This window comes from Saprolegnia diclina (genome assembly GCF_000281045.1).
Source record: "Saprolegnia diclina VS20 unplaced genomic scaffold supercont1.18, whole genome shotgun sequence".
NCBI classification, from domain to species: domain Eukaryota; phylum Oomycota; class Saprolegniomycetes; order Saprolegniales; family Saprolegniaceae; genus Saprolegnia; species Saprolegnia diclina.
In genome coordinates this window covers 545,982-567,462 of record NW_008246085.1, presented here as the reverse complement: position 1 = coordinate 567,462, position 21,481 = coordinate 545,982, and the positions used below count along the sequence as shown (strand labels likewise).

At 60.7% G+C, this 21,481-nt stretch overlaps 9 protein-coding genes across 9 annotated transcripts in view; 5 read left to right on the top strand and 4 right to left on the bottom strand.

The window, feature by feature from the left end:
- The window catches only part of SDRG_06714 (hypothetical protein), a 6,185-nt gene extending 3,683 nt beyond the window's left edge, over positions 1-2,502 (top strand). The window contains exons 9-10 of the mRNA XM_008612512.1: positions 43-250; positions 294-2,502. Coding sequence (XP_008610734.1) covers positions 43-250; positions 294-2,445 — 2,360 coding nt within the window. The 3' untranslated portion in view covers positions 2,446-2,502. The remainder of the gene's footprint in view (positions 1-42; positions 251-293) is intronic.
- A 110-nt stretch (positions 2,503-2,612) lies between these two features.
- On the top strand, positions 2,613-3,457 carry SDRG_06713 (hypothetical protein). Its single transcript, XM_008612511.1, has one exon. The coding sequence runs from the start codon at positions 2,629-2,631 to the stop codon at positions 3,385-3,387; it is 759 nt and encodes a 252-aa protein (XP_008610733.1). The 5' UTR covers positions 2,613-2,628; the 3' UTR covers positions 3,388-3,457.
- A 16-nt stretch (positions 3,458-3,473) lies between these two features.
- SDRG_06712 (hypothetical protein) lies at positions 3,474-4,897 on the top strand. Its single transcript, XM_008612510.1, has one exon. It carries the CDS (start codon positions 3,484-3,486, stop codon positions 4,858-4,860), a length of 1,377 nt encoding a protein of 458 aa, XP_008610732.1. The 5' UTR covers positions 3,474-3,483; the 3' UTR covers positions 4,861-4,897.
- SDRG_06711 (hypothetical protein) lies at positions 4,864-6,582 on the bottom strand. The gene is made up of 13 exons (XM_008612509.1): positions 6,484-6,582; positions 6,411-6,437; positions 6,293-6,361; positions 6,116-6,247; positions 6,028-6,072; positions 5,870-5,971; positions 5,741-5,826; positions 5,593-5,695; positions 5,481-5,545; positions 5,329-5,433; positions 5,189-5,282; positions 5,009-5,137; positions 4,864-4,965 (listed from the first exon to the last, which is right to left on the bottom strand). The coding sequence occupies exons 1-13, from the start codon at positions 6,574-6,576 to the stop codon at positions 4,906-4,908; spliced, it is 1,110 nt and encodes a 369-aa protein (XP_008610731.1). The 5' UTR covers positions 6,577-6,582; the 3' UTR covers positions 4,864-4,905.
- A 257-nt stretch (positions 6,583-6,839) lies between these two features.
- On the bottom strand, positions 6,840-9,370 carry SDRG_06710 (hypothetical protein; the record flags this gene model as incomplete). The annotated part of the gene is made up of 6 exons (XM_008612508.1): positions 6,840-7,131; positions 7,193-7,680; positions 7,734-8,031; positions 8,083-8,630; positions 8,681-9,027; positions 9,076-9,370. The coding sequence occupies 6 exons, from the start codon at positions 9,368-9,370 to the stop codon at positions 6,888-6,890; spliced, it is 2,220 nt and encodes a 739-aa protein (XP_008610730.1). The 3' UTR covers positions 6,840-6,887.
- Positions 9,371-10,040: 670 nt separating this feature from the next.
- SDRG_06709 (DNA-directed RNA polymerase III subunit RPC2) lies at positions 10,041-14,326 on the bottom strand. Its single transcript, XM_008612507.1, has 2 exons — positions 11,538-14,326; positions 10,041-10,758 (listed from the first exon to the last, which is right to left on the bottom strand). The coding sequence occupies exons 1-2, from the start codon at positions 14,304-14,306 to the stop codon at positions 10,087-10,089; spliced, it is 3,441 nt and encodes a 1,146-aa protein (XP_008610729.1). The 5' UTR covers positions 14,307-14,326; the 3' UTR covers positions 10,041-10,086.
- Positions 14,327-14,684: 358 nt separating this feature from the next.
- On the top strand, positions 14,685-16,133 carry SDRG_06708 (hypothetical protein; the record flags this gene model as incomplete). The annotated part of the gene is made up of 7 exons (XM_008612506.1): positions 14,685-14,769; positions 14,824-15,004; positions 15,053-15,285; positions 15,330-15,521; positions 15,571-15,671; positions 15,720-15,842; positions 15,885-16,133. The coding sequence occupies 7 exons, from the start codon at positions 14,685-14,687 to the stop codon at positions 16,131-16,133; spliced, it is 1,164 nt and encodes a 387-aa protein (XP_008610728.1).
- Positions 16,134-16,171: 38 nt separating this feature from the next.
- SDRG_06707 (hypothetical protein) lies at positions 16,172-18,094 on the bottom strand (the record flags this gene model as incomplete). Its single annotated transcript, XM_008612505.1, has 8 exons — positions 16,172-16,403; positions 16,456-16,548; positions 16,592-16,670; positions 16,717-16,983; positions 17,032-17,402; positions 17,452-17,737; positions 17,787-17,901; positions 17,949-18,094. 8 exons carry the CDS (start codon positions 18,092-18,094, stop codon positions 16,225-16,227), a joined length of 1,536 nt encoding a protein of 511 aa, XP_008610727.1. The 3' UTR covers positions 16,172-16,224.
- Positions 18,095-18,440: 346 nt separating this feature from the next.
- Positions 18,441-20,810, top strand: SDRG_06706 (hypothetical protein; the record flags this gene model as incomplete). Its single annotated transcript, XM_008612504.1, has 11 exons — positions 18,441-18,509; positions 18,557-18,759; positions 18,813-18,993; positions 19,044-19,078; positions 19,125-19,305; positions 19,354-19,511; positions 19,556-19,682; positions 19,727-19,989; positions 20,039-20,151; positions 20,203-20,451; positions 20,500-20,810. 11 exons carry the CDS (start codon positions 18,441-18,443, stop codon positions 20,808-20,810), a joined length of 1,890 nt encoding a protein of 629 aa, XP_008610726.1.
- Positions 20,811-21,481: the final 671 nt, after the last annotated feature.

Genomic DNA, 21,481 nt, shown 5'->3' with positions numbered 1-21,481 from the left:
CGTCGCCGCCATGGCCTCAAGCATCCGTTGCTGGTTGGTCAGACAGGCCCAGCAACGACACCTCAAGATCGCGCCTGGCTCAGTATCCGGCGCAGCTGGCCGCGTATCCGGATGATGCGTGGAACGAGCGGTGGTCCCGTCCATTTTCCGACTTCACCGACAAGATGCAACGCAGCACGGGCTTGGGCGTCGGCGTGGGCCTCCTCTCGCTGGGCATGTACGCGGTGCGCGCGCGCCGAGGCCTCTACAAGTACGTGGCAGTGCATCATCATCGCGCTCATGCCAGACTGTAGGACGGCGCTGGACCAGGCGAAGCGCACACCGCCGGTGCTGGCCAAGAAGCCGCACATGGTGCCCTTTGGCAACGTGCTGGGCGAGAACCGCGGCGAGAACCCGATGGACCCGATCTTGTACATTGAGGACCCGTACTACTACGTCCGCGACGACACGCGCAAGAACAAGGAGGTCATTGCGCACCTCGAGCAAGAGAACGCGTACACGGAGCACATGACGAGCCACTTGACGAACGCGCGTGAGAACTTGTACCACGAGCTGCTCTCGCACGTGCAAGAGACGGACGCCGCGTACCCGTACCCGCACGGCGACTACCTCTACTACACGCGCACCGAGAAGGGCAGCAGCTACACGTACCACTGCCGCAAGGGCCGCAACGACCCGAACGCTGTCGAGGAGCTTATCCTGGACGAGAACGAGCTCGCCAAGGGCCAGAGCCACTGCGACGTGGGTGCTGTCTCTGTGAGCCCCGACCACCAGTTCCTCGCGTACAGCGTCGACTTCAACGGCTACGAGACGTACCAAGGCTTTGTCAAGAACCTTCGGACGGGTGAGATCCTCGCCGACCGCATCGAGAACGTCTCGGGCGGCCTCGTGTGGGGCAGCGACGCGACGACGCTCTACTACTCGACGATGGACGACGCGCACCGCCAGGACAAGATCTGGCGCCACACGGTGGGCGCAACAGCCAAGGACGAGCTCTTGTACACGGAGAACGACCCGCTCTTCTCGGCGTACATGGGCAAGACGCGCAGCGGCCGGTACCTTCTCTTGCAGTCGTCGAGCAGCGAGACGTCCGAGGTGTCGTTCATCGACTTGAAGGCGCCGGAGAAGGGCGTGACGCTCGTCGAGAAGCGCGTCAAGGGCGTCGACTACGCCGTCGACCACCACGGCTCGAGCTTCTTTATCGAGACCAACAAGGACGGCGCAGTCAACTTCAAGCTCATGATGACAGACGTGTCGACGCCGTCGGCCGCGCACTGGAAGGACGTCTTCCCGTACGACCCGTCGGTCAAGGTCGATGGCGTCGACTGCTTTGAGACGTTTCTGGTGCTCCATGGCCGCCAGAACGGCTTCACGCAGCGCTGGATCCTCACGCCCGACGGCGAGAGCTTCACCAAGACGCGCATGGTGTTCTCGGACCCGATCTACACGATCAGCGGCGCGCCCAACAAGGAGTACAGCACGAAGACGTACCGCCTCACGTACTCGTCGCCGACGACGCCGTACACAACGTACGACTATGACATTGCGACGCAGAAGATGACGCTGCTCAAGGAGCGCCCGGTGCCCAACTACGACCGGTCGCTCTACGCGTGCGAGCGCATCGAGGCGGCGGCCGAGGACGGCACCAAGATCCCCATGTCGCTCGTGTACCGCAAGGACAAGCGCACGCCCGGGACGCCGCAGCCGTTGCACTTGTACGGGTATGGCTCGTACGAGATCTGCATCGACCCGACGTTCACAGCGACGACGCTGCCGCTGCTCGACCGTGGCGTCATCTACGTCATTGCGCACATTCGTGGCGGCGGCGAGATGGGCCGCACGTGGTACGAAGACGCCAAGTACCTCACCAAGGCCAAGACGTTCTCCGACTTTGTCAACTGCGCCGAGCACCTCGTCAAGACCGAGATGACGCGCCCGGCGCTTCTGACGTGCGAAGGCCGGTCGGCGGGCGGTCTCCTCATGGGCGCCGTCCTCAACATGCGCCCGGACCTCTTCCAGGCCGCGATTGCCGGCGTCCCGTTCGTCGACGTGATGAACACGATGAGCGACGCGACGATTCCGCTCACGACGGGCGAGTGGGAAGAGTGGGGCAACCCGAACGAGTCCAAGTACTTTTCGTACATGCTCAGCTACTCGCCGTACGAGAACGTCAAGGCGCAGGCGTACCCCAACATGCTCGTGACGTCGGGCCTCTTTGACCCGCGCGTCGCGTATTGGGAGCCGACCAAGTGGGTCGCGCGCCTCCGTGAGCGCAAGACGGACAGCAACAACGTGCTCCTCAAGATGGATTTGACGTCCGGCCACTTTAGCGCCAGCGACCGCTACCACTACCTGCGCGAGAAGGCCTTTGACTTGAGCTACCTCCTCGACCAAGTCCAGTGCTTGACTGCTGACGACCACAAGGCGCCCGCCAAGAAGGACTAGGACAACGAAACCTCGTGAAAATGCATGTATTGTACTTGCGAGCAGACTACGATCTTAGAGCGATTTTGGATTGAGATTGAGATTCGGATTCAGCGTTGGATCCCGGAACGCTCCAAGGAACCAACCGCGGAACGTTCTTCGGTCGCGTATCCGGATGACGGACGGCAATTTTGCACAAGACGCATGGCGAGCGCTGCGACCCTCGGCGCCCTCGACGCGCTCACAGCGCAGTTCCCGATGCAGCTGTACCCGCGCCCGACGCCCTTCACATGCGACTCGTTCATTGCGGACGACCTAGTCTACGTCTCGGTCAGCAATGGCAAGGCCAAGGGCGGCGAGGCCGACAGCGCGCGCCAAGGGGCGTCGACGGGCCGCCTCTTTGCCCGCGCCCGCGTGGTCGACACGGCGCCGACAGCGTTTCCGGGCCGCGTCAAGATCGCGTACGCAGACGGCTCTACGTACCACGCGCTGCCGTCGCGCTTGACGCCGCAGCTCCTTCGGCGGGTGAATGCGGCCACTGGCGTCCTCGTCACGGCCGAGACGTCACACTACCGGCGGCTCGCGCGCACGCAGATCGACGCGAGCGATGTCGTACTCGAGATTGGCTGCGACCTCGGCCCGACCGTCGAGATCATTGCGGAGACCGTCGGCTTCGAGAACGTCACGGGTATCGACAAGTCGGCCGACTCGATCGCCGTCGCCAAGGTGTCGCACCCGCAGTGCCACTTCATCGAAATGGACATCTTTCGATCGACTAACGAACTGCTGGCGATCGCGTCGCGCTGCTCCAAGATCCTCATCGATATCAACGGCAACCGCCTCCTCGGCGCCGTCGTCGACGCCCTATCGCTCGTGCTGCACGGCTGCCCGAAGCTCGAGCTTGTCATTGTCAAGAGCGTCGAGCTCCATCGCGAGCTGCAGCGCCGTGACCATGCGAGCTAATCTTTTCGGATATACCACATTATCCGGATGTTTGTAAACCAATGAAATTTGCGAGCCCCGAGATCCACCACCACATCGAATAAGATTGGAGATCTGATGGACGTCTTGGTCGCAGCGAGCTACGCGGGCGTCGACGTCTCGGACGTCGTGGACCCGGAGATCGCGCCGCTCCTGGCGCCGCTGGCCGTCGCCGCCGTCGATGTGGCGATGGACCTCGAAGACGGCGAAGTCGCCGACATGGAGGACGTCCCGCCGACTCCGTTGACAGCACCGGCGCCGGTCCTTGCGCCGGTCGTGCACGCAGCAGAGCTTGCTGCGGGTGCAGAGACGGCGCCGTCGTCGCCGTCCTCGTCGAGCAGTGACGATGCGAGCATGGCCGACGACAGCGAGCCTGACGACAGCGACGACGAAGACACGGGCAAGCTGCGCATCGAAATCGAGGCGGCGCTCAAGCGCGACGAGCACACGAGCTTGATCGCTGGCCCCGTAGCGACGGTGCACGAGGTGCAGAAGGTGCCTGTGAAGAAGGCCGACGTGCAACTCACGTCCGACTGCCCCATCGACCGCATGGGCTACGTGCTCAACATCAACCGTGCGGGTCCGTCAATCACGATCCAGGGCCACCCGCACCAAGCCATCTTGGACGAAGGCAGTGTCTTGTGTCTCCAGAGCCGCGTGGTCCTCGGCTGCGTCGACGAGGTGTTTGGCCAGGTCAAGCTGCCCATGTACCTCATTCGCTTCGAGACGCCCGAGGACATTCCCGAGTCTGTCGCGCTCCAAGCCGCTGTCTTCTACACGACGCAGCACGCAACCTACGTCGAGACATCCAAGCTCAACATCAAGGGCACCGACGCCTCCAACTTGTACGACGAGGAAGTTGGCGCCGAGGAAATGGAGTTCTCCGACGACGAGGCCGAGGCCGAGGCCCGACGCAAGCTCAAGGCGACCAAGCGCAAGCACAACCCGGACGCTACGCCCAAGGTGCGGCCGCAGCAACCGCACGGCGGCGGCCGGGGTCCCCCGGGCCATCCTCACCAAGGACCTCCGGGCCATACCCACCATCAAGGACCGCCACGGCCCCATTTTTTCCCGCCGCAGTTCCCGCCGCACCCGCACCACCCGCAGTTTCCTCCGCACCAACACCACCACGCGCCACCGCCTGGATATTTCGAGCCGCCGCCGCGCGGGTATTTTGAGCAGCCGCCGCCGGGGTATGGGTACCCGCCCCAGGGCGGAGGCTACCCGCCGCACCACCATCAACACCCGCAAGGTCCTCCCCACCATCACCACCAAGGCCCACCTCCACACAACATGCCGCCGCATCACCACCCTGGGCCGTTCCCGGGACCTCCCGGGCGCCCCATGCACCCCGACCATCCCGGGCCGTGGCACCAGCAAGGCCCACCGCCGCCGTACTATCAGCAATTCCCGCCCCGTCCACCGCAGGACGATCCCTACCATTACCGCAACTAGAAACTAACGTGGCCCTATATAAATCCCTTTGATCGCATCGTCGGGTTAGCGTTGGCGGAACGACGTCGCTAGCGTCACGCTTGCAATTGCGCCGTTCTGGAGCACCTACGACAACACTATGGAGCGTCCCATGACAAGAGCAAAAGACCTCGAGGACGCAGCCAGGAAAGAGCGTGTACAAGAAGGAGGCGCCGAAGGGGTCGGCGGCCGACCCGTTGTCGTGCACGGTCGGGCGAAACACAGCGTCTGTACCCATCGCGGCTTGGATCGTCGGCCACTACTCGTTGTCGTGGGGTCAGATCTCTGCTGTCATTGCCCGAAGCAGTACCGAGGTCTGTGGCGTCAACGTCGGGAACGCCGGGTCAGTCGAGAGCTGCTCGAGGCGAAAGTTGCACTTTGCGTACGCGTTGAACTCCGAGTGGCTACGAGTACCGAGATGCAGGTAAGAAATGCATCGAGCAAGACTACCCAGGGACGTTGGTGCGTAGAATCGCTTTGGCGACCGTGTGTTCGGGCGTAAAGAGCAGGTCGAGGCCGAGGTCGGGGTAGTTTTGAAAATACTCGCCCGTCACGCTACGCCAGAATCCTCAGTCGTCTCCCGAAATGCAGTGCATTTATACGTGGCGTGCTCCAGCACCGTCTTGTAGTACGTCGAGAACGGCGGCCCTAACTCGCTCGCCACATCCTACCTCGCCATCTCTTGCAAAGACTTCGTGGTGCAGGAGCGTATACCTGTGGCGTAGCTCCGAGGCGGACCGTGCGCTTGCTCTTCGTAAAGAGAAGCACAGGGGGCTCGTTCACCGCGGCTCGAACGACGACCTCCTCAAAGTACAACCTAGGAAGAAACAGGTAGATATCGCTGATGCGCGGATCGTGGTACGGCTTGAGGGGCAGTGGTGGCTCGGGCGCCGAGCTGTCCGAGCCGCAAAAGATGGAAAAGCCAATCGCAGCGGGCGTCGCGCCGTTCTATCGACATCGATCTACTAGGTAGTCTTGATGGACATCGCACCGGCAGCTCCATTGGCAGCGTCTCCTTTGTCGCGTACAGCGCCTTGTACTGCGATGGAATCGGAAAGAGGAAGCTCGCGCCTGGGTAGCCCAGCGCGTAGACCTATATTCCATGACGTACGCTGAGGTTCCGTAGATGCTATGAAGAAAGAGCAGTACGCTGCTCGTGGCGTCAAAGGTACCAGGGTACGTTGGCCCAAAGAGCTGCAAGAAGCATCATGAGCACGACGAGGTTGAGTGCAACCACCTGGTAGATGGAGAGGAAGGTCGGCGACCGGTCTTTTCCAAAGACGACTTCGCTGTGGTAGCGCATCGCGACGAGGTTCACCGCGTAGACTTCGATCGCCAAGAGGAGCTGCGTGATTGCGTCAAAGGTAAACTAAGCAAGCATGAGACGACGACGCCGGCGGCGCTGCGTCCGTACCTTGACGCCATCGTCGGGCGAGTCGACAACCATGGCCATTTCGAACGGCGCGTCCTCGCAGTAGACGATCTACACGGCCGCCTGTACATGAAGGTGCCATGGAGCAGGTCGGTGGCACCTCGATGGCCCGGCATGGCGTTCGCTTCTACGCGTCCATGAGGCTACCTCCATGAGGCTGCATGAGGTCGGACCTTGAGGAGGAAGAGGACGTCGGCGACGGTGGCACCGAGGCTGAACGGCCCGAGCTTCTTCCCCGGCGCGATCTCCCACACTTCGTCCGCCATCGCAAGATGTGTTTTGTCCGGATATGTCGAGCTGCGAACTTGGGCCTCGCGATTTCCGCGCTCACTTTCCACTTGATATTTGGCGTGCGCACTCAGAGTGCGTCAACTTGAAGGTACGGCATCCGGATGCGCAACGATCTTTGCTCAGTTCATAGATCAGTCATACATTTGCGACTGTGGCCCCACGCAGTCGACTAAATGAAGGGCATAGGGTACGGTGACATACTAACTAGGCCGACTCGCATCACCAAGAACTCAGTTTCGTTGACAAGAAGGACTCAGTTAGTACAATAACTCGGACAAAGCGTGCTCTACGACCCAACAGTCGTGGACGTTGGCGGTGGCAGCGGTGGGTACACGTAGCGTGGCCAGTGAACGCGTGGGGAAGCAAAGTCGTCTTCAAAGGTGGTGCAAGCTCGGCCGTTATCAGCGCTGAGAAAGCGCCCGATCGGCCGCGACGTATCCGAATGGAATGCGTCCAAGCACATGAGGTCCCATGTGATCCAGCTGAAGAAGAGACTGTGGCCCACATCGATGGTCGTGCCGCTGGTGTAGCTACATATGCCATGAGGCGTCTTTCCTCCGAAGATCGATGGAGATTCAAAGATGGACGTACGCAGAGAGGAGGTCGATGGCAGCGTCCGAGAGGCTGGTCTTGTCGGTGAGGAGGTTAGTGAGGAGGTCGCCAAAGGCGATAGGGTCGGCTCTGCGCGTCGCGGCAGTGAGCGGCACAAACGACTCGGTGCGAGCGAAGACGGCGGTGGCGTTGTCCGTGACGACGACAGTCTCGAGCGAGAGAGACCCGTGCGCGACGCCGTTCTCGTGGAGGTAGGCGAGGCCGAGGAACACCTGGGCCAAGTACCACGCGACTTCGCGCTCGTCCAGTCCCGTCGTCTGGATCGAGCGCAGCGTGTGGCCGCGGAGAATCGGCGTCACGACAAACGCGGTCGAGCGGTTCTGGAACCGGTACAACGTCGGCACCAAGGTCGCATGGCGCAACGACGACACGTCCACGGCCGGCGGTTGCGCCGTCGCCTTGGCGATGGACTGCAGGGCGTAGTGGGCACCCGCGTCGGTGCCCGTCATCTTTTGCACGAGATGCACCTACACAAGTACATGTGGTGAGCACTCGCAAGTACGATCGTAGTAGGTAGGACCTGGTCGCGTGTCGGTGTCGTCATGTGGCCAAGAACGTCAAAATCGCTGCCGCCGACCGTGGTGGCGCGGGCGTAGGCGTAAGCTGGAATGTGCAGCGGCCAGACGTCTGGGTCGTTGGCAAAGACGCGGGCTTGGAGCAGCGCCAGGTCAAACGCGTCGGTCGGGACGTCGTCGAGCTGCGGCGCGTCGCTTGGGTGTGGCACTGGCGTCGTGTCGAGGCTCGTCCAGTCGACGCCAAAGAAGAAGTCGCTCGCCATAAAGTCGATCGCTACGCTCTTCTCCGTTGCCGAGAGCAAGCTACTCAGATATAGTATGAGCTACAGAGATATCCAAAAGACGAGAACGTACGCAAGGCAGATGTCGCGACCGGTTTGCGGCAAGCCGTGTTGCCGGCACGTCGCGTCGGTGAGAAACGTGTCTTCGGTGAGCGGCCCGGCGCCGACAAAGAGCTGGTACACCAAGAGGCCAAACGCGTGCCAGTCGACGATCGCGCCGTCGTTGGCGAGTGGCGTCACGTATTCAAAGCCAGCGAGGACAACCGTGCCGTCGTGGCCGAGAAGCACGTTCGTCGAAGAGACGGCGCCGTGCACGTAGCCGCGGGCATGGACGTGCGCGAGGCCGGCGAGGACTCGCGCGAGGAGCTGTGCGCCTTCAATCTCGTCGACGCCGCCGAGGAGTGTCGAGAGCGGCTGTCGCGCTGCCGTCGAGGTGACCTCGTACGCCGTCGTCGCAGTCTGAAAAAGATAGAGTGGTGCGAGCACATTGGGATGGTCAAAGGCCTCGACGACGGCCTTGGCGCAGACTAAGCCTGGCAGCGACGCCGGCGTCTTGAGCGTCGGGCGCAGCGCGTACATGGTCCCGGCGTCCGACCCATGCGTCTTTTGCACCACAATCACCTACAAAGAGCGTTCGATATTCCGCGTCAGCCAATCACGCGCGTTCGTACCGAATCCATTGTGCCAACGACTTGGAAATCCGAGACTTGGTCGTCGTCTGCCGGCTTTGGGACCGAGAGCGGTGCAATGACGTCGTCCGAGTCGGTCTCGAACGTCGTGTCCGAGGTGATGGGCGAGAGCACGAGGGTTCGCTTGGCGGCCACGCAGGCCCGGCAGGCGACGCCACTGCGGTCGCTCGGAAAGCTGCAGTGCTTGCACACGGGCGCGTTGCAGTCGGCGCAGTGCGCGTGACGCCGCCACGGCAAATGCACGCGGCTGCACGGCGCGACGTCGGCGCTCCACTCGAACGCAAGGCGCACGCCGCCGTGGCCGTGCGCAAAAGGGAAGAAGCCTTCGCCTACGCCAAGAGATGATCGCATCACAAGAGAGCGTCTAATATCGATACCGTTGGTGGTGCAGTTGAGCGACGACAGCGGAATCGACGTTGTTCCAAAGACGTCGTACCCGCTGCACAGGCACGCAGCTGCGTCTTTGATGTGCACACTGATGCTGATGGTATCGACAGGCGGAAGAAACTCGACGGCGGCGCCCCATTGAGCGACGTCCTTGGACTTGAGTGTCTCGCGCTGGGAGCCGCAGACGAGACGGAGCTTGGTCGAGACGACCGTGGCGGCAAACTGGTCGAGGTCCACCGCGAGCACGGTGACGACGAGCGAGTTGGTTTGCGAGAGAGGTTGCATGCTGAAGAGGATCGTAGTCGCGAGGAAGAGATGCAATATGAGCGTAGAGTGTCGAGAAGCGTTCGATCGCTTTTCCCATCGTAGTTCAGTCGACCTTGACGTTGCCCATGAGCCTTTGCGTCGGCTGCCATTGCGGTCGTTGGCGACTTGAATCGACTCGTTGATGGAAAGTAGGCAAACAACAAGCGCTGTGAGCGCAGTACATTGGAAGGTTGCCTTGGTGCTTTGGCGTCAAGGGTTAGATTGGTTGATTGAGACGTCCAAATGCTAGTTGACAACATAAAGAATGACATTATTTGTATGTGCTTGAAGCCAGGGATAGGGTCTCGACGATGTGCAACGTTGGCATGCCACCGTTCGGACCGGCATCAAACGAGAATACAGCTCGTCGAGGACCGGCGCTCACGAGATCAAAGTGCGTCGCGTCTTCTTCGGTGGCCAGCGTCGGCATGCTCGGAACCGCAGTATCCGTAGTACGTACCAAGCGATGCCGTCTCGCCAAACATTGGCGACAGCTTTAGGAGCACCCGAAGCGGACATCTCGCTTAAGAGCAACCATCTTCCACTGATACACGTCCGAAATGAAACGGTGGATGACCGGCCTCCCCGCAGTCATGTCTGTGCGAAGACGACGACGGAGAAGGAGAGCAGAGCAAGATAGAGAAGCGAAGGAGTAATAATAGCACAGGGTGTTCATTGATGAGAGAAGAGGGTGGTTAGTACTCTTGCAAGGTCAGGCGGGGCGCAATGTTCATCGCTTGCAGCTCCTGGAACAATAATTTACACGCATACGGGATGCGGATCTCGACCACCTTCTCTTCCGACTTGCAGTACTGGCACCAGCCTTCGTAGCCCAGCATCTGGCAGCCCTGGCACACGTTGGCCGTGAACGCGTCCGAGCTCAGCATGAGCCGCTCCAGCAAGAGCATGCTCGCGCCGTAGCCGATCAGACAGTCGCGCTCCATCTCGCCGAGACGCAGACCGCCGTCGCGGGCGCGACCTTCCGTCGGCTGCCGCGTGAGCACGGCGCGGGGGCCGCGCGCGCGGGCGTGCATCTTGTCCATGACCATGTGCTTGAGCTTTTGGTAGTAAATAGGGCCCATGAAGATGTAGCACAGAATCGGCTCGCCCGTCACGCCCGACGTCAGATAGTCCTTGCCCGCGTAGTTGAAGCCATGGCCGACGAGCTCGCGCGAGCAGTCGAGCACCTTGTCGGCGCTGCCATAGTCTTCGCCAAAGGCCGTGCCGTACGCGCGCCGGCCGCTGAGGACGCCGGCCTTGCCGGCCACGAGCTCGATCATCTTGCCGACCGTCATGCGACTGGGGAAACCGTGCGGGTTCATGATAAGGTCCGGGCACATGCCAATGTCGTTGAACGGCATGTCCTCCTAATTGCGAAGGCGTCATGAATATGCGTTCATGGGAGTTGAAACATTGAAACTTCATGCAAAAAAAGACATGTCGACCTCGAGCAGCCACGCGGTGCTGTTGCTATGGAGAGCAAGCAGCAGCGCCGACACGACTCAAGTGCAAGGCCGAAGACATTGCTCTGTCGCGGGGCAACTATCGACGTCCAAGCAACGAGTGGTCATCGACTTTTAATCCGCGAAAATACATATAAAATCTAGATGGACATGTGGCAGAGAGACAGGTCATCCGCAGGACACGGCAGTCGAGGGATGGTTTAAAGTTGCCAAATCGTTTTTCCGACGTCCGACTGAAGACGACCGAGTGTGAAAGCAGTCGCCCCCAATATAAAACGTCGGTAGAGAATACATAGAAAAGACTAGCGACGAATGTAGCGCTGAGACAGGTCAATGGCAGCCCACAGAGAGAGTCGCATTGGTTTGGATTCGCTGGATCGCTTTGCCGCTACATGTCCTTCGCACCGCCATGGTTCAGAGGCGGTGCTACTTTGGATATCGGCGAAGACGTAAAATGCAAATATAGAGTCGACTAACTACTACAGAGTCGACTAACTACAGAAGAATGTGGCAGAGAGACAGGTCATCCGCAGGACACGGCAGTCGAGGGATGGTTTAAAGTTGCCAAATCAGTTTTCCGACGTCCGACTGAAGACGACCGAGTGTAAAAGCAGTCGCCCCCAATATAAAACGTCGGTATACACAAAAATGCACAGACACAAGCAATCGAACACGCAACATACCTGCTGGCGAATGGTCCCGCAGACACCCTTCTGCCCGTGGCGACTGGAAAACTTGTCGCCGATCTCGGGCCGGCGCGTTTGGCGGATGAGCACCTTGATGAGAAACTGGTCCGACTCGGACGACGTGAGCATGACCTTGTCGATGTAGCCCGGCACCGAGTTCTTGTACGAGACGGGCGACGGCTTGTACGATACGTCCGGCGACTCGGTCGTCAAGTCGACGTTGGCCGGCGACTCCTTGTTGATGAGGATGCCGCTCGAGACCACTTGGCCACCGACGCGGCAAATGCCGTCCGCGTCTAGCGACGCGTACCGCTGGTTGCGGAACGAGGTCGCAAAGCCCGCGCCTTCAAAGTCCGGAGGGCCCACAATGCGGTCGTACGTGTTGTTCGGGTACCGCTTGACGATCGTCTGGTACTTCTTGAAGACCATGCAGCGCCCAAAGCCGCGGTCGAGCGACGCCTTGTTGAGCACGATGGCATCTTCAATGTCGTACCCAGAGTAACTCATGACGGCGACCGTCGCGTTCTGGCCCGCGGGCACTTGGTCGAAGTTGACCAGATCCAGGACGCGCGTCTTGACCATCGGCGCTTGGGGGTACACCATCGTGTACAGCAGCGTGTCGATGCGCTCGTACTGGTTCATCCCGATCGTGCCAATCGCCTGCTTGCCCATGGCGCACTGGTACGTGTTGCGCGGCGACTGGTTGTGGTGCGGGTACGGGATAAGCCCCGAGACGACGCCGAGGATCGTGACCGGATCGATCTCGAGGTGCGTCGTCTTGGGATCAATGTCCCGCTCGTGCAGCGCAATGAGGCAGTTGTTCTCTTCGTTCACGTCCACGTACTCGACGACACCTTCCTTGATGAGCGACGAGATAGGCCGCACGCCTGCTTGGAGCTCGTTCAGCTGGCGCTGCGTGAGCCGCGGGCGGTGCGTCTTGGGGTCCAAGAGCAGAAGCGGGCGGCAGACGCGGCCACCGTCCGACGCAATGTAGACCACGCGCTGCACGTCGTGGATCATGACCGACACAAACTCGCCGAGGAGACCCGCGCGACGGATGCGGCGGAGGCGCGACACAAACAGCTTCGGGTTGACGTGCGTGCCAATGATGATACCGTTGAGCATGACGAGGTACGTGGTCGGGTGGTTGATCTCCTCGCCGGACGAGAGGCACACGTCGTTGACACCCAGGTCAAAGCAGAGACGGCGGATCGGCTCCGGCTCTTCGTCCGACGTCACGTGGCAGAGCAGCGCGAGGTTCTTGACGAGACCGCAGGCTTCGCCTTCGGGCGTGTCGGCCGGACACAACATGCCCCACTGCGACGGCTGCAGCGAGCGCGGCCCCGACACCTTGCGCGTCTTTTCAAACTGCGACGAGATGCGCGTCATCATGCCGAGCGCCGACATGAACGAGAGCCGCGAGAGCACGTGCGTGACGCCCGACCGATCCATACGGAAGCGCTTGAGCGTCCAGTTGCCGGTCGAGAGGCAGTGGATAAAGCCGTACGTGATCGTGTCGGTGCGGATGCACTTGAGGATGTCGAAGGCAGCCGCGCGGTTGGGCTTGTTGAGCACCATGTCCGCTTGGCGCTTGAGGTCGCTGTTGAACTTCTTGAAGAGGTCCTCAAACAAGAGCGAGAGCAGTTGGCCCCCGAGCTCGAGACGCTTGTTGCCGTAGTAGTCCTTGTCGTCGAGCTGCGTGCGGTCCTTGTCGGTGAAGATGATGCGGCGCACAATGTGGGCCACGTAGATGCACTTCATGCGGAAGTTGAAGTTTTCGCACGGAATGTGGTTGAGCACGTTGGCGAGCCCGTCGAGCGCCGCGTCGAGCGGGTTGGCGCCCGTCCGCAGCTTCATCTTGGTCGCAATGTACTGCAGCGCCTGCGTCTGCGTGAAGATCTTGAGGTCCGACGACTCCTCGATCGACGCCGCAAAGTGGTCCATCACGTCCGGCTCGTGCCCAATGAGCGACACAATCTCTTGATCCGACGTCATGCCCATACCGCGGAAGACGACCACGATCGGGAGGTCGTCCGTGAACGAGTTGGACTTGAGGTAGATCTTGCCCTTGTTGAGGAAGATATTGGTGCGCGACTTGCGCTCGTGCGTTGACGACGTAATGGACGCGCACACGTTCTTCTTGCCGTCTTCTTCGAGGATCACGCGGTTCTTCGAGAGCTGCTCGTGGATGAGCACGACCTTCTCCGTGCCCTTGACGACAAAGTAACCACCCGGGTCGTACGGGCACTCCTTGAGCGCCGCGAGCTCGGCCTCGCCCTTCTCCTTGAGCACGCATTTCGCCGAGCGCAGCATGATCGGGATGCGGCCGATCGTCACCTTGTTGCGCGTCACGACCTTCGTGCCAAGGCGGTACTTGACCGAGACGTAGATCGGCGCCGAGTACGTGCGGTCGCGCAGGCGGCACTGGTGCGGCGTCACCGGCGTCGTCAGGTACGCGTCCTCGTCGATCGAGGGCGTGCCCACCGAGATGTCCGTGTACGTGAGGAAGAACTTGGGGTCGTGGTCCGACCGGATCGTGTTGTTGGCCTGCGCGCGCACGATCTTCTTCATGTCGACCTCGGTAAAGTAGTCGAACGAGTCAATGTGCTGCTTGACGAGGCCGCGCAGCTGCAGAAAGTACGGCAGCAGCTGCCACTTGTTCTGCACGTGGCCGACCTCGTCCTCGAGGCCTCCGCCAGGCGCCGAGGGCTCGTCGGGCTCGGGCTTCACGGTCGGCTCCCGCTTCAAGGCGGCAGTCCGGCCCATGATGCTTCGACACCGGTCGTTCGCAACTGGCCATCCACTCGATCCGATTCGAAGATCCTCGGGCCTTTTGACCAATCATCTCGCCGCATCACACGATTCGTGGAATCTCGCGGGCTTCGACTGCATTTTGGCCAATCAGTGGGTAGCAAGCGACGCTGTCTAATCCCACGCCACCGTCAATCGGCCGCCGCAGGGCCCATACACGGTGAGCGCGTTCGCGAGCGTTGTGAAGGAGACGCCACTTCTGCCATTGGGATAAGGAAGGAGGTTGTTGCTGGTGTTGCAAAGACGGGAAGGGCGAGGTAGGGTCGTACCGCTTCAACGTGTGCGGTGCATATGTAGTCTCAGGTTAAACGCACGCAACTTTTGAAACGTGCGATGGCGGAGGTGGACGCGCCGCCGGCCAAGAAGGCCAAACTGGAGGCGAGCTGCAGCGCCAACGACTGTATCACCATGTGCATTGGTATGTGAAGAAGCCTCATGCTACATGATCTACGCTAACGGCTGTCCATCTTAGTGCGCAGCGCGGACGAGCTTGCGGCGCGTGATGGCCCGACCTTTCCGCCCGCCTTCACGTACCACGCGTTCGGCAAAGACGAGCTCATTCAGGGCTACACGGGTCTACGCATCGAGCTCACCTTTGCCGCGCAGACGTTCGACTGTCTCGTTGAGATTCAGTACGACTACAAGGACGACGAGTAGGCGCTTCGACCACGTCGCCATCTCGCTGAACCCGTAGGTTGTAGTGCGTGGGATCTCTTTGCCAAGATGCAGCCCTCTCTGCCAAGCGGCGCCACACAGGACAAGCCGACTTTCCTCAAAATCCTCGCCGATGGCGCCTCGTACCCGCCACCGGGTGCTCTTGTCCAGAGCTACAGCTTCAACGAGCAGGCCTTTGCGACGTCCTACTCGCTGCTGGACGCCCGTGGGCAAGCCTACTTGGACAAGATGCAAAAGATGTCGCTTTGGTTCATCGAAGGTCGTTCGCTTCTTCCAGCGATCATGCATGGACGACGTCCGTAGGGGCCGACGACATTGACGTCTCGGACGCGCGCTGGTCTCTCTACACAATGGTGCACAAGCGCAGCGAGGACGACGGCGACTATACGCCTCTCGGATACATTACAATGTTCACCTTCAACCTGCCGCAGCGTGCCATGATGACGTCCAAGCGCATCTGCCAAGTGCTCGTCTTGCCGCCATACCAGCGCCAGGGTCCCTCTTCTCTTCCGAGCCAATACACATTGCTCATGCGGTCTGCTAGGGCACGGCGAGCGGCTCGTGGCGCACATTATGACGGAAGCGAGGGCAAGTGACTCGCTTCACGAGATCACTGTCGAAGATCCTGTGCCAGGATTTGCTCGGGTAGGAGCACCCTGCAGGAGAACGACCAGTTTTCGATTGGTTGCGTAGCTCCGTGACGTCGTCGACGTCAAGACGTGCTTGGAGCACGGCTTCTTTGTGGGCTCTGCGGCGTCGGGGCTCGGGACGAGCACGCAAAAATGCACACCCGCCGACGTTGCCCACGTCAAGAAGGTATGCACTGGGCTATTGCGCATAGGTGCTCATGCAAACCAGGCACTCAAGCTCACGAAGCTCCAAGTGCAGCGCTGTTACGAGATGCTCAAGCTGCGACAAGTGGACCGATCAAACGAGGCGGCCTACAAGGCCTTCCGGCTCGAGGTCAAGCGCCGCCTCCACGCCCAGCACGCCGAGGACCTCGAGGCCGCGACGAGCGCCGATCGCAAGAAAGCGCTGCTCGCCAACCTGTACGCCGACCTCGAGGCAGAGTACGACGCGGTTTTAACGCGCGCCAAGCTGCCATAGTCGCTGCTTTCGATGCCAATCGCGTGGACAGAACCAATGTTGTCTCCTGTGCACAAGCCAGGACAAGATCTTATCTTAACGTCAAGGCCAACTAGTTAGTGCGGGGCACGACCGTCATGGCGAGCTTCGTGGGCTTGTACGTCAGCCCCGCGATCTTGGCGTGTGTGTTGGCAGATACGTCAAGGCGAAAGTCGTATCTCGCCAGCGCGTGTGTAAGTACGACGAGCATTTCGGCGATTGCGAACCGACTACCAATGCAGCTCCGGGGGCCTAAAAACGTCCTTGCTTAGCGTCGTGTAGAGAGCTATCATGTTGAGCGCACCGTTGCTGAAGGGCAGGAAGAAGTACGTGCTGCTGCGGCCGCGCTGCAGGTCCTTGTCGGCCGCAAAGAGCGCCGAGCCTTCGAGAAAGCGTTCTGCGCAGCAATCTTAGTCGCTCACAAGGTACAGGGAGAGTACCTGGGAGAAACTCGTCGGGGCGACTCCAGTACTGCGGGTTGCGGTGCGTCGCACCAATGTGCAAAGTGATGCGCGATCCCTAGCGTGCCACGTCAGCATCCAAAGAAAGGCAACGATGAGGAAACCGCGGGGAGAAAGAAGGGCTCGGCGTCCGCACGGGGCACGAGGTCGTCGGCAACGCAGTGCAGCGTGAGGATGCCGGCGGTGGGCTGCAGCCGCTGCGTCTCGTTGATGACTGCCTTGAGGTACTTGAGCTCGCCGAGGTCGTCCCACGAGAGACCGTCGTCGCCGGCTTTCGCAAGGACGCGGCGGCACTCGTCGGCGACAGCCGCTGCCACTGCCGGATGCTGCGCCAGCAGTGCCAGCACCCACGCCAGTGACGTGCTCGTTGTCTACAGTTGCGGTGTCCGATCGTCTGCAGTACAGAGAAAGCGGTGCACCTCGTGGCCTGCGAGGAGGAACGTGAGCACGTGCACACGGGCTTCGTGTGGCGTCATGTTTTCATCCGACTCGAGCACCAAGTCGAGGAGGTCCTTGTTCGCGCTCTCGGCACTCGCCGCGAGCTTGCGGGCAATGACGTCGTCGACCACTTGTGCGAGGACGGCCTTGGCCGCCTTGCGCTTGCGCAGAAAGGGCAGCGGAAGGTGCTCGAACCCCGGGATGTACGCGTGTCCGTAGATCGAGGCGAAAGTCGGCGTCATATTGAGCGCCTCAAAGGCGTCGAGGATGGAGACGCTCTCGTTCTCCTGCGACTTGAACGCGTACCCGAACGCCGCGAGGCCAATGATATCGAACGACAACTTGGTCATGCCTACAGACATATTGAGCGTTACTACATCGATGACAAGTTGTTGTCGCACGCTCGTGGAGGTCGAGCACGGTGTTGCCGTCGGCGAGCGACGCGAGACGGGACGCGAACACGGCGGCGTGCGTGTTGAAGATGCGGACAAACGTCTTGAGATTCACGTAGCCAAAGTGCGGGTTGAGCATTTTGCGCTGGGCGGCGTGGACGTCGCCTTCGGTCGTGAGGACGCCCGCGCCGCCCGTGAAGGACCAGTAGAGTCCGCGCTGCGTCGCGTGGCGTATGTAGTTGTCGGCGCGCGAGACGAACACGTGCTTGAGCGCATCGGGGTCGGCCAAGACAACCTGTCCTCGCAGTCGATGACATTACTGTCCATATCTTCAAGACATATACCGTGTGGAAGTGCAGCAAGCGAAGATGGTACGCGGGCCCATACGTGCGCAGCCACTTGCCGTAGACGCCAGGGTACGGGTCCTCTTCGCTCCACGCAAACTTCACCATGTCCTTCCTACATGAGGCGTGTGAGAGGTGAACGAGGATGAAGCTGCAGCGTACGCGTTGCCGCTAATGATGCTTTTCGGGGGCGGCCCTGGCAGCGCATTGAGGCGGTGGATGCGCGGGATGAGGAAAAAGTGGTAGAGAAACCACACGGCTGACGAGGCCACGGGGACCAGGAGCGCAAGCTGGGTCGGCGACAGCATGTTGCTCTCTCTAGCGCAATGGGAAATGAGGCAGCGCTTAGCACCCCCAGCCATCGATCCGAGCGCAGATATTGTTGCAACAACCCACGTCTTTGCAGAAAGGCCACATCGCATCTGGTCATCCTTGGGATGGACGAGCTTGCACTTGAGTTTGCACTTGAGTTTGCACTTGACGCCAACGCTCTCGTGTCAGGTCCATGTACAGTCGGGTGGGGTGAAGGCGCCGTCGTCGGCTTGAACAGATAAGTACTTGGTTGCAGCTGATAAACTTAGTGCACCAAGATCGCATTCGGCACGAATTCCATTGGGTGAAACTCAGCGAACCGTATCCGGCAATCGTATCCGGATGAGCTTGGCAGCAGGCGACAACGCAAAATGTAGGCTGGCAGGCAACCGAGCGGGGCTCATCGAGGCTGTACTAGGTCGGCAAGACAAGCCCGTCGGCTGCACCAGGCCGTCCAGCGCGAAGAGAGCGACTCCGAGTCGGATGGCGGCGCCCAGGCCAAGGCCTCGGCCGGCTTCCACTTCCTCCAAGACTCGGACGACGACTCGGACAAGAGCGATTCGGAGGATGAGCCTGTTGCGCCGCCCGTTGTCGTGCAGCCCAAGGTCGTGATCGCACCTGCTACCAAGAGCAAGAACAAGAAGAACAAGAAGAAGAACAAGTACATCGCGCTCGATCGTGGCGTGGCCTCTCAGTCGTTGCGCGCCATCTTAGGGCCAAGGCAGCGACCGAGAGCGACGACGTCGACGACCTTCTCGATGCGCTGGCGTCGCAGCAATTGCAAGACGACGACGAGGGTAAGCCTGCGCCAGGCCAAGTCCGCCACCGCAACGAGCTCTTCGCCGTCAACGTCGGTGCGCTCAACGCAGACAAGGAAATGAAGCGGCTCTTTGGAGTATAGCGTCGCGACCGAAGACGACTCAACCTCACACACGCTGTGCATAGGTCAAGGGCGCGCGTGAGACGCTCAAGAACACGCGGTACGTCGTTCATGCTACTCTCCGCCTCTCACATTGGGTGGACTAGGAACGCAGCGCGCCGGTCGACCAAGAAGGTCGTGCTCGTGACGCCGGACGACTCGTGGCCGCGCCCGCCTACGTTTGTGGGCGGCGGCATCCGCTGGACGCGTGTCGACAAGCCGGCGTGTCCGTCGTGGGACCTTGGCTGCGACTACTTCCAGGTCGATTGGTCGCTTACGTACAAGAAGGTGTGTTCCTTGGCCGTCTCAAACTCAATCTCAAAAACGATTTTGTAGATGCAAGAGCAGTTCCAGGTGCTGCAATCGACGCACGACCCGAACGCGATTGGCCACTTCCTCGCCAAACACCCGTACCACGTCGACGCGCTTCTTCAGATGAGCGAGGTCTTTCAGCATCACGGTCAAATGGACCACTCGGCCGACTGCATCAAAAAGTATATTCGCCGAATCTGAATCTGAATCTCAATGCTGCATCTAGGTGCGTCTACTTTCTCGAGCTCGCGTGGGGCGAGCAGTACGACGTCGCCAACGGCACGGCCCGCATGGACATCCACGCGGGTGACAACGCTGCGTACTTTCGCGCGCTCTTCTTCCTCATGAAACAAGTCGCTTTGTTTTGTACCACCCAATCTCTCAATGTATCAAGTAGGTCGGTCGGCGCGGCTGTGTGCGCAGTGCCTTTGAGATTGCCAAGCTCATCTGGAGCATGGACCCGAAGGGCGACCCGATGCACGTGCTGCTCTGCCTCGACTACTACGCCCTCGCAGCGCGTCAGTGCCAGTTTGTGCTGGACCTATATGCGAGCCACACCGAGGTCGTCGTCCGCCACGGGTCGGCGGCCGTGCCGACGCACCCGGCTTCGGCAACTGTTGATGCGCTCCCGGGCCTCCAGTTCTCCGCCGCGCTCGCCCTGTACGTCGTCCTGCTCGAAATGTATCAAGTTGATACAAGCCGTCTCTAGGTACCATCTCGGCAACGAAGCGGACGCGACGGACGCGCTCGCCATCGCCCTCGCCAAGTACCCGCGCGTGCTCAAGCCGCTCACCGACAAGTGCGGCATCTCGACGACGTCCAGTACGCTTCTTTCGAGAGGAGATGCCATGAGATCTGAGTGGCCAACGATAGAGGCGTGGCAGGACGTGCTCTGCAGCGCAGTGTTTGCCAACAGCCCGCACCTCGACGACAATGGCGGCCTCGCGCACGTGCTCGACATCTACGTGCTGCGCCACCACTCGCTCTGGAAGGTGCAGGACGTGCAGACATTCCTCCTCGCGAGTGCGGCGCGCGCCAGCAGCAGCTACAACCGCGCGACCTTTGAGCGCGACTGGCCGCAAAGCTCGCCCCTCCAAAAGTACTACCGTGCCATCACGCCGGGTAGGACCCTGGATGCGTTGGTTCATAAGGATGCGACGCCGCGTGTAGACTACTCGGACGACGTGACGACGCTGCCAGCAGACCACCCGATGCTGCAGCCGCCGCAAATGGCAATGGACCCGAACGGGCTCGACCCCGCGCTGCTGGAAGAGCTCCAGAACAACCCGATGGCCATGGCGCAGCTCCAGCAGCAGCTCCAAGAGGAGCAGGCGCGCGTGGGCGGGAACCTCCCGGCGGACGCCAACCCGCTCCTGCTCTTCCTCCAGACGTTCTTGCCGTGGAACCGCGTCCAAGAGCATGTCCCGATGCGCGACCGCCTCCCGCGCAACCCGCTCTTCGAGGACGCCGACGAACAGTAGCGCGGTGTAAAACCCGAGTATGTCCCAACGACACTTTTGTAGCACCAACCAGCTTGTTTGTTGTTGAAGCTGCCCCGCTCCTGCAGCGGCGTCTGTACGCAAGAAGCTGAGCCAACACACTTTCGTAGATAGTAACAGTACTGTAGTGGTCGTGCTGCGTCCCTGGCACCACCGGCGGAGGCGGATGGCAGCTTCCTCGCAGCGCGGTGTGAGATCGGACGGAGGTCGGTTCGAGCCAGGTTCATCAAAAGCGGTGACGCATGCCTGCATACGGATCATACGGGTGGCACAGCACCACTGCGTGTGATAGTAGATATACCGTAGTAAATCTGTAGATATCTCCGCATCTGCAGTGTACGACTGCTACACGAAGTGGCAGCAAGTTGATACAACTCAGTGGACTCTGCTCGGTTGGCTAGGCAGCCCAGGGCAGAGCGGCCGATTCCTGGGCCGGAGACGGTACCCGGTCATTTTCAGTGATTCTCAGTTGGCGTCGTTCGTGTTGACGTCGTCTGCTCTAAGGTTGCAGTGTAATTGGATCCAAAAATCTCGCCGCCGTTGCCCGTCGCGCGTCGTCGGCGCGGACAATGGCACTGGTACAATGGCAGCGCCAAGATGGAGCCAAGACCAAGGACACTGGGATAACCGCCTTTACTATACCGGTACACTTA

Bases quoted from the DNA above. Each gene is read 5' to 3' on its own strand.
- SDRG_06709 (XM_008612507.1), bottom strand. From the start codon at position 14,306: ATGGGCCGGACTGCCGCCTTGAAGCGGGAGCCGACCGTGAAGCCCGAG. The intron at 10,759-11,537 runs GTATGTTGCGTG...CTTCGCAATTAG, and splicing joins GCGGGACCATTCGCCAGCAG to GAGGACATGCCGTTCAACGA.
- SDRG_06711 (XM_008612509.1), bottom strand. From the start codon at position 6,576: ATGGCGGACGAAGTGTGGGAGATCGCGCCGGGGAAGAAGCTCGGGCCG. The intron at 6,248-6,292 runs GTACGGACGCAG...ATGCTTGCTTAG, and splicing joins CGCCCGACGATGGCGTCAAG to TTTACCTTTGACGCAATCAC. The intron at 5,283-5,328 runs GTAGTCTTGCTC...CGGTACTCGTAG, and splicing joins CTACGCACCAACGTCCCTGG to CCACTCGGAGTTCAACGCGT.
- SDRG_06713 (XM_008612511.1), top strand. From the start codon at position 2,629: ATGGCGAGCGCTGCGACCCTCGGCGCCCTCGACGCGCTCACAGCGCAG.
- SDRG_06712 (XM_008612510.1), top strand. From the start codon at position 3,484: ATGGACGTCTTGGTCGCAGCGAGCTACGCGGGCGTCGACGTCTCGGAC.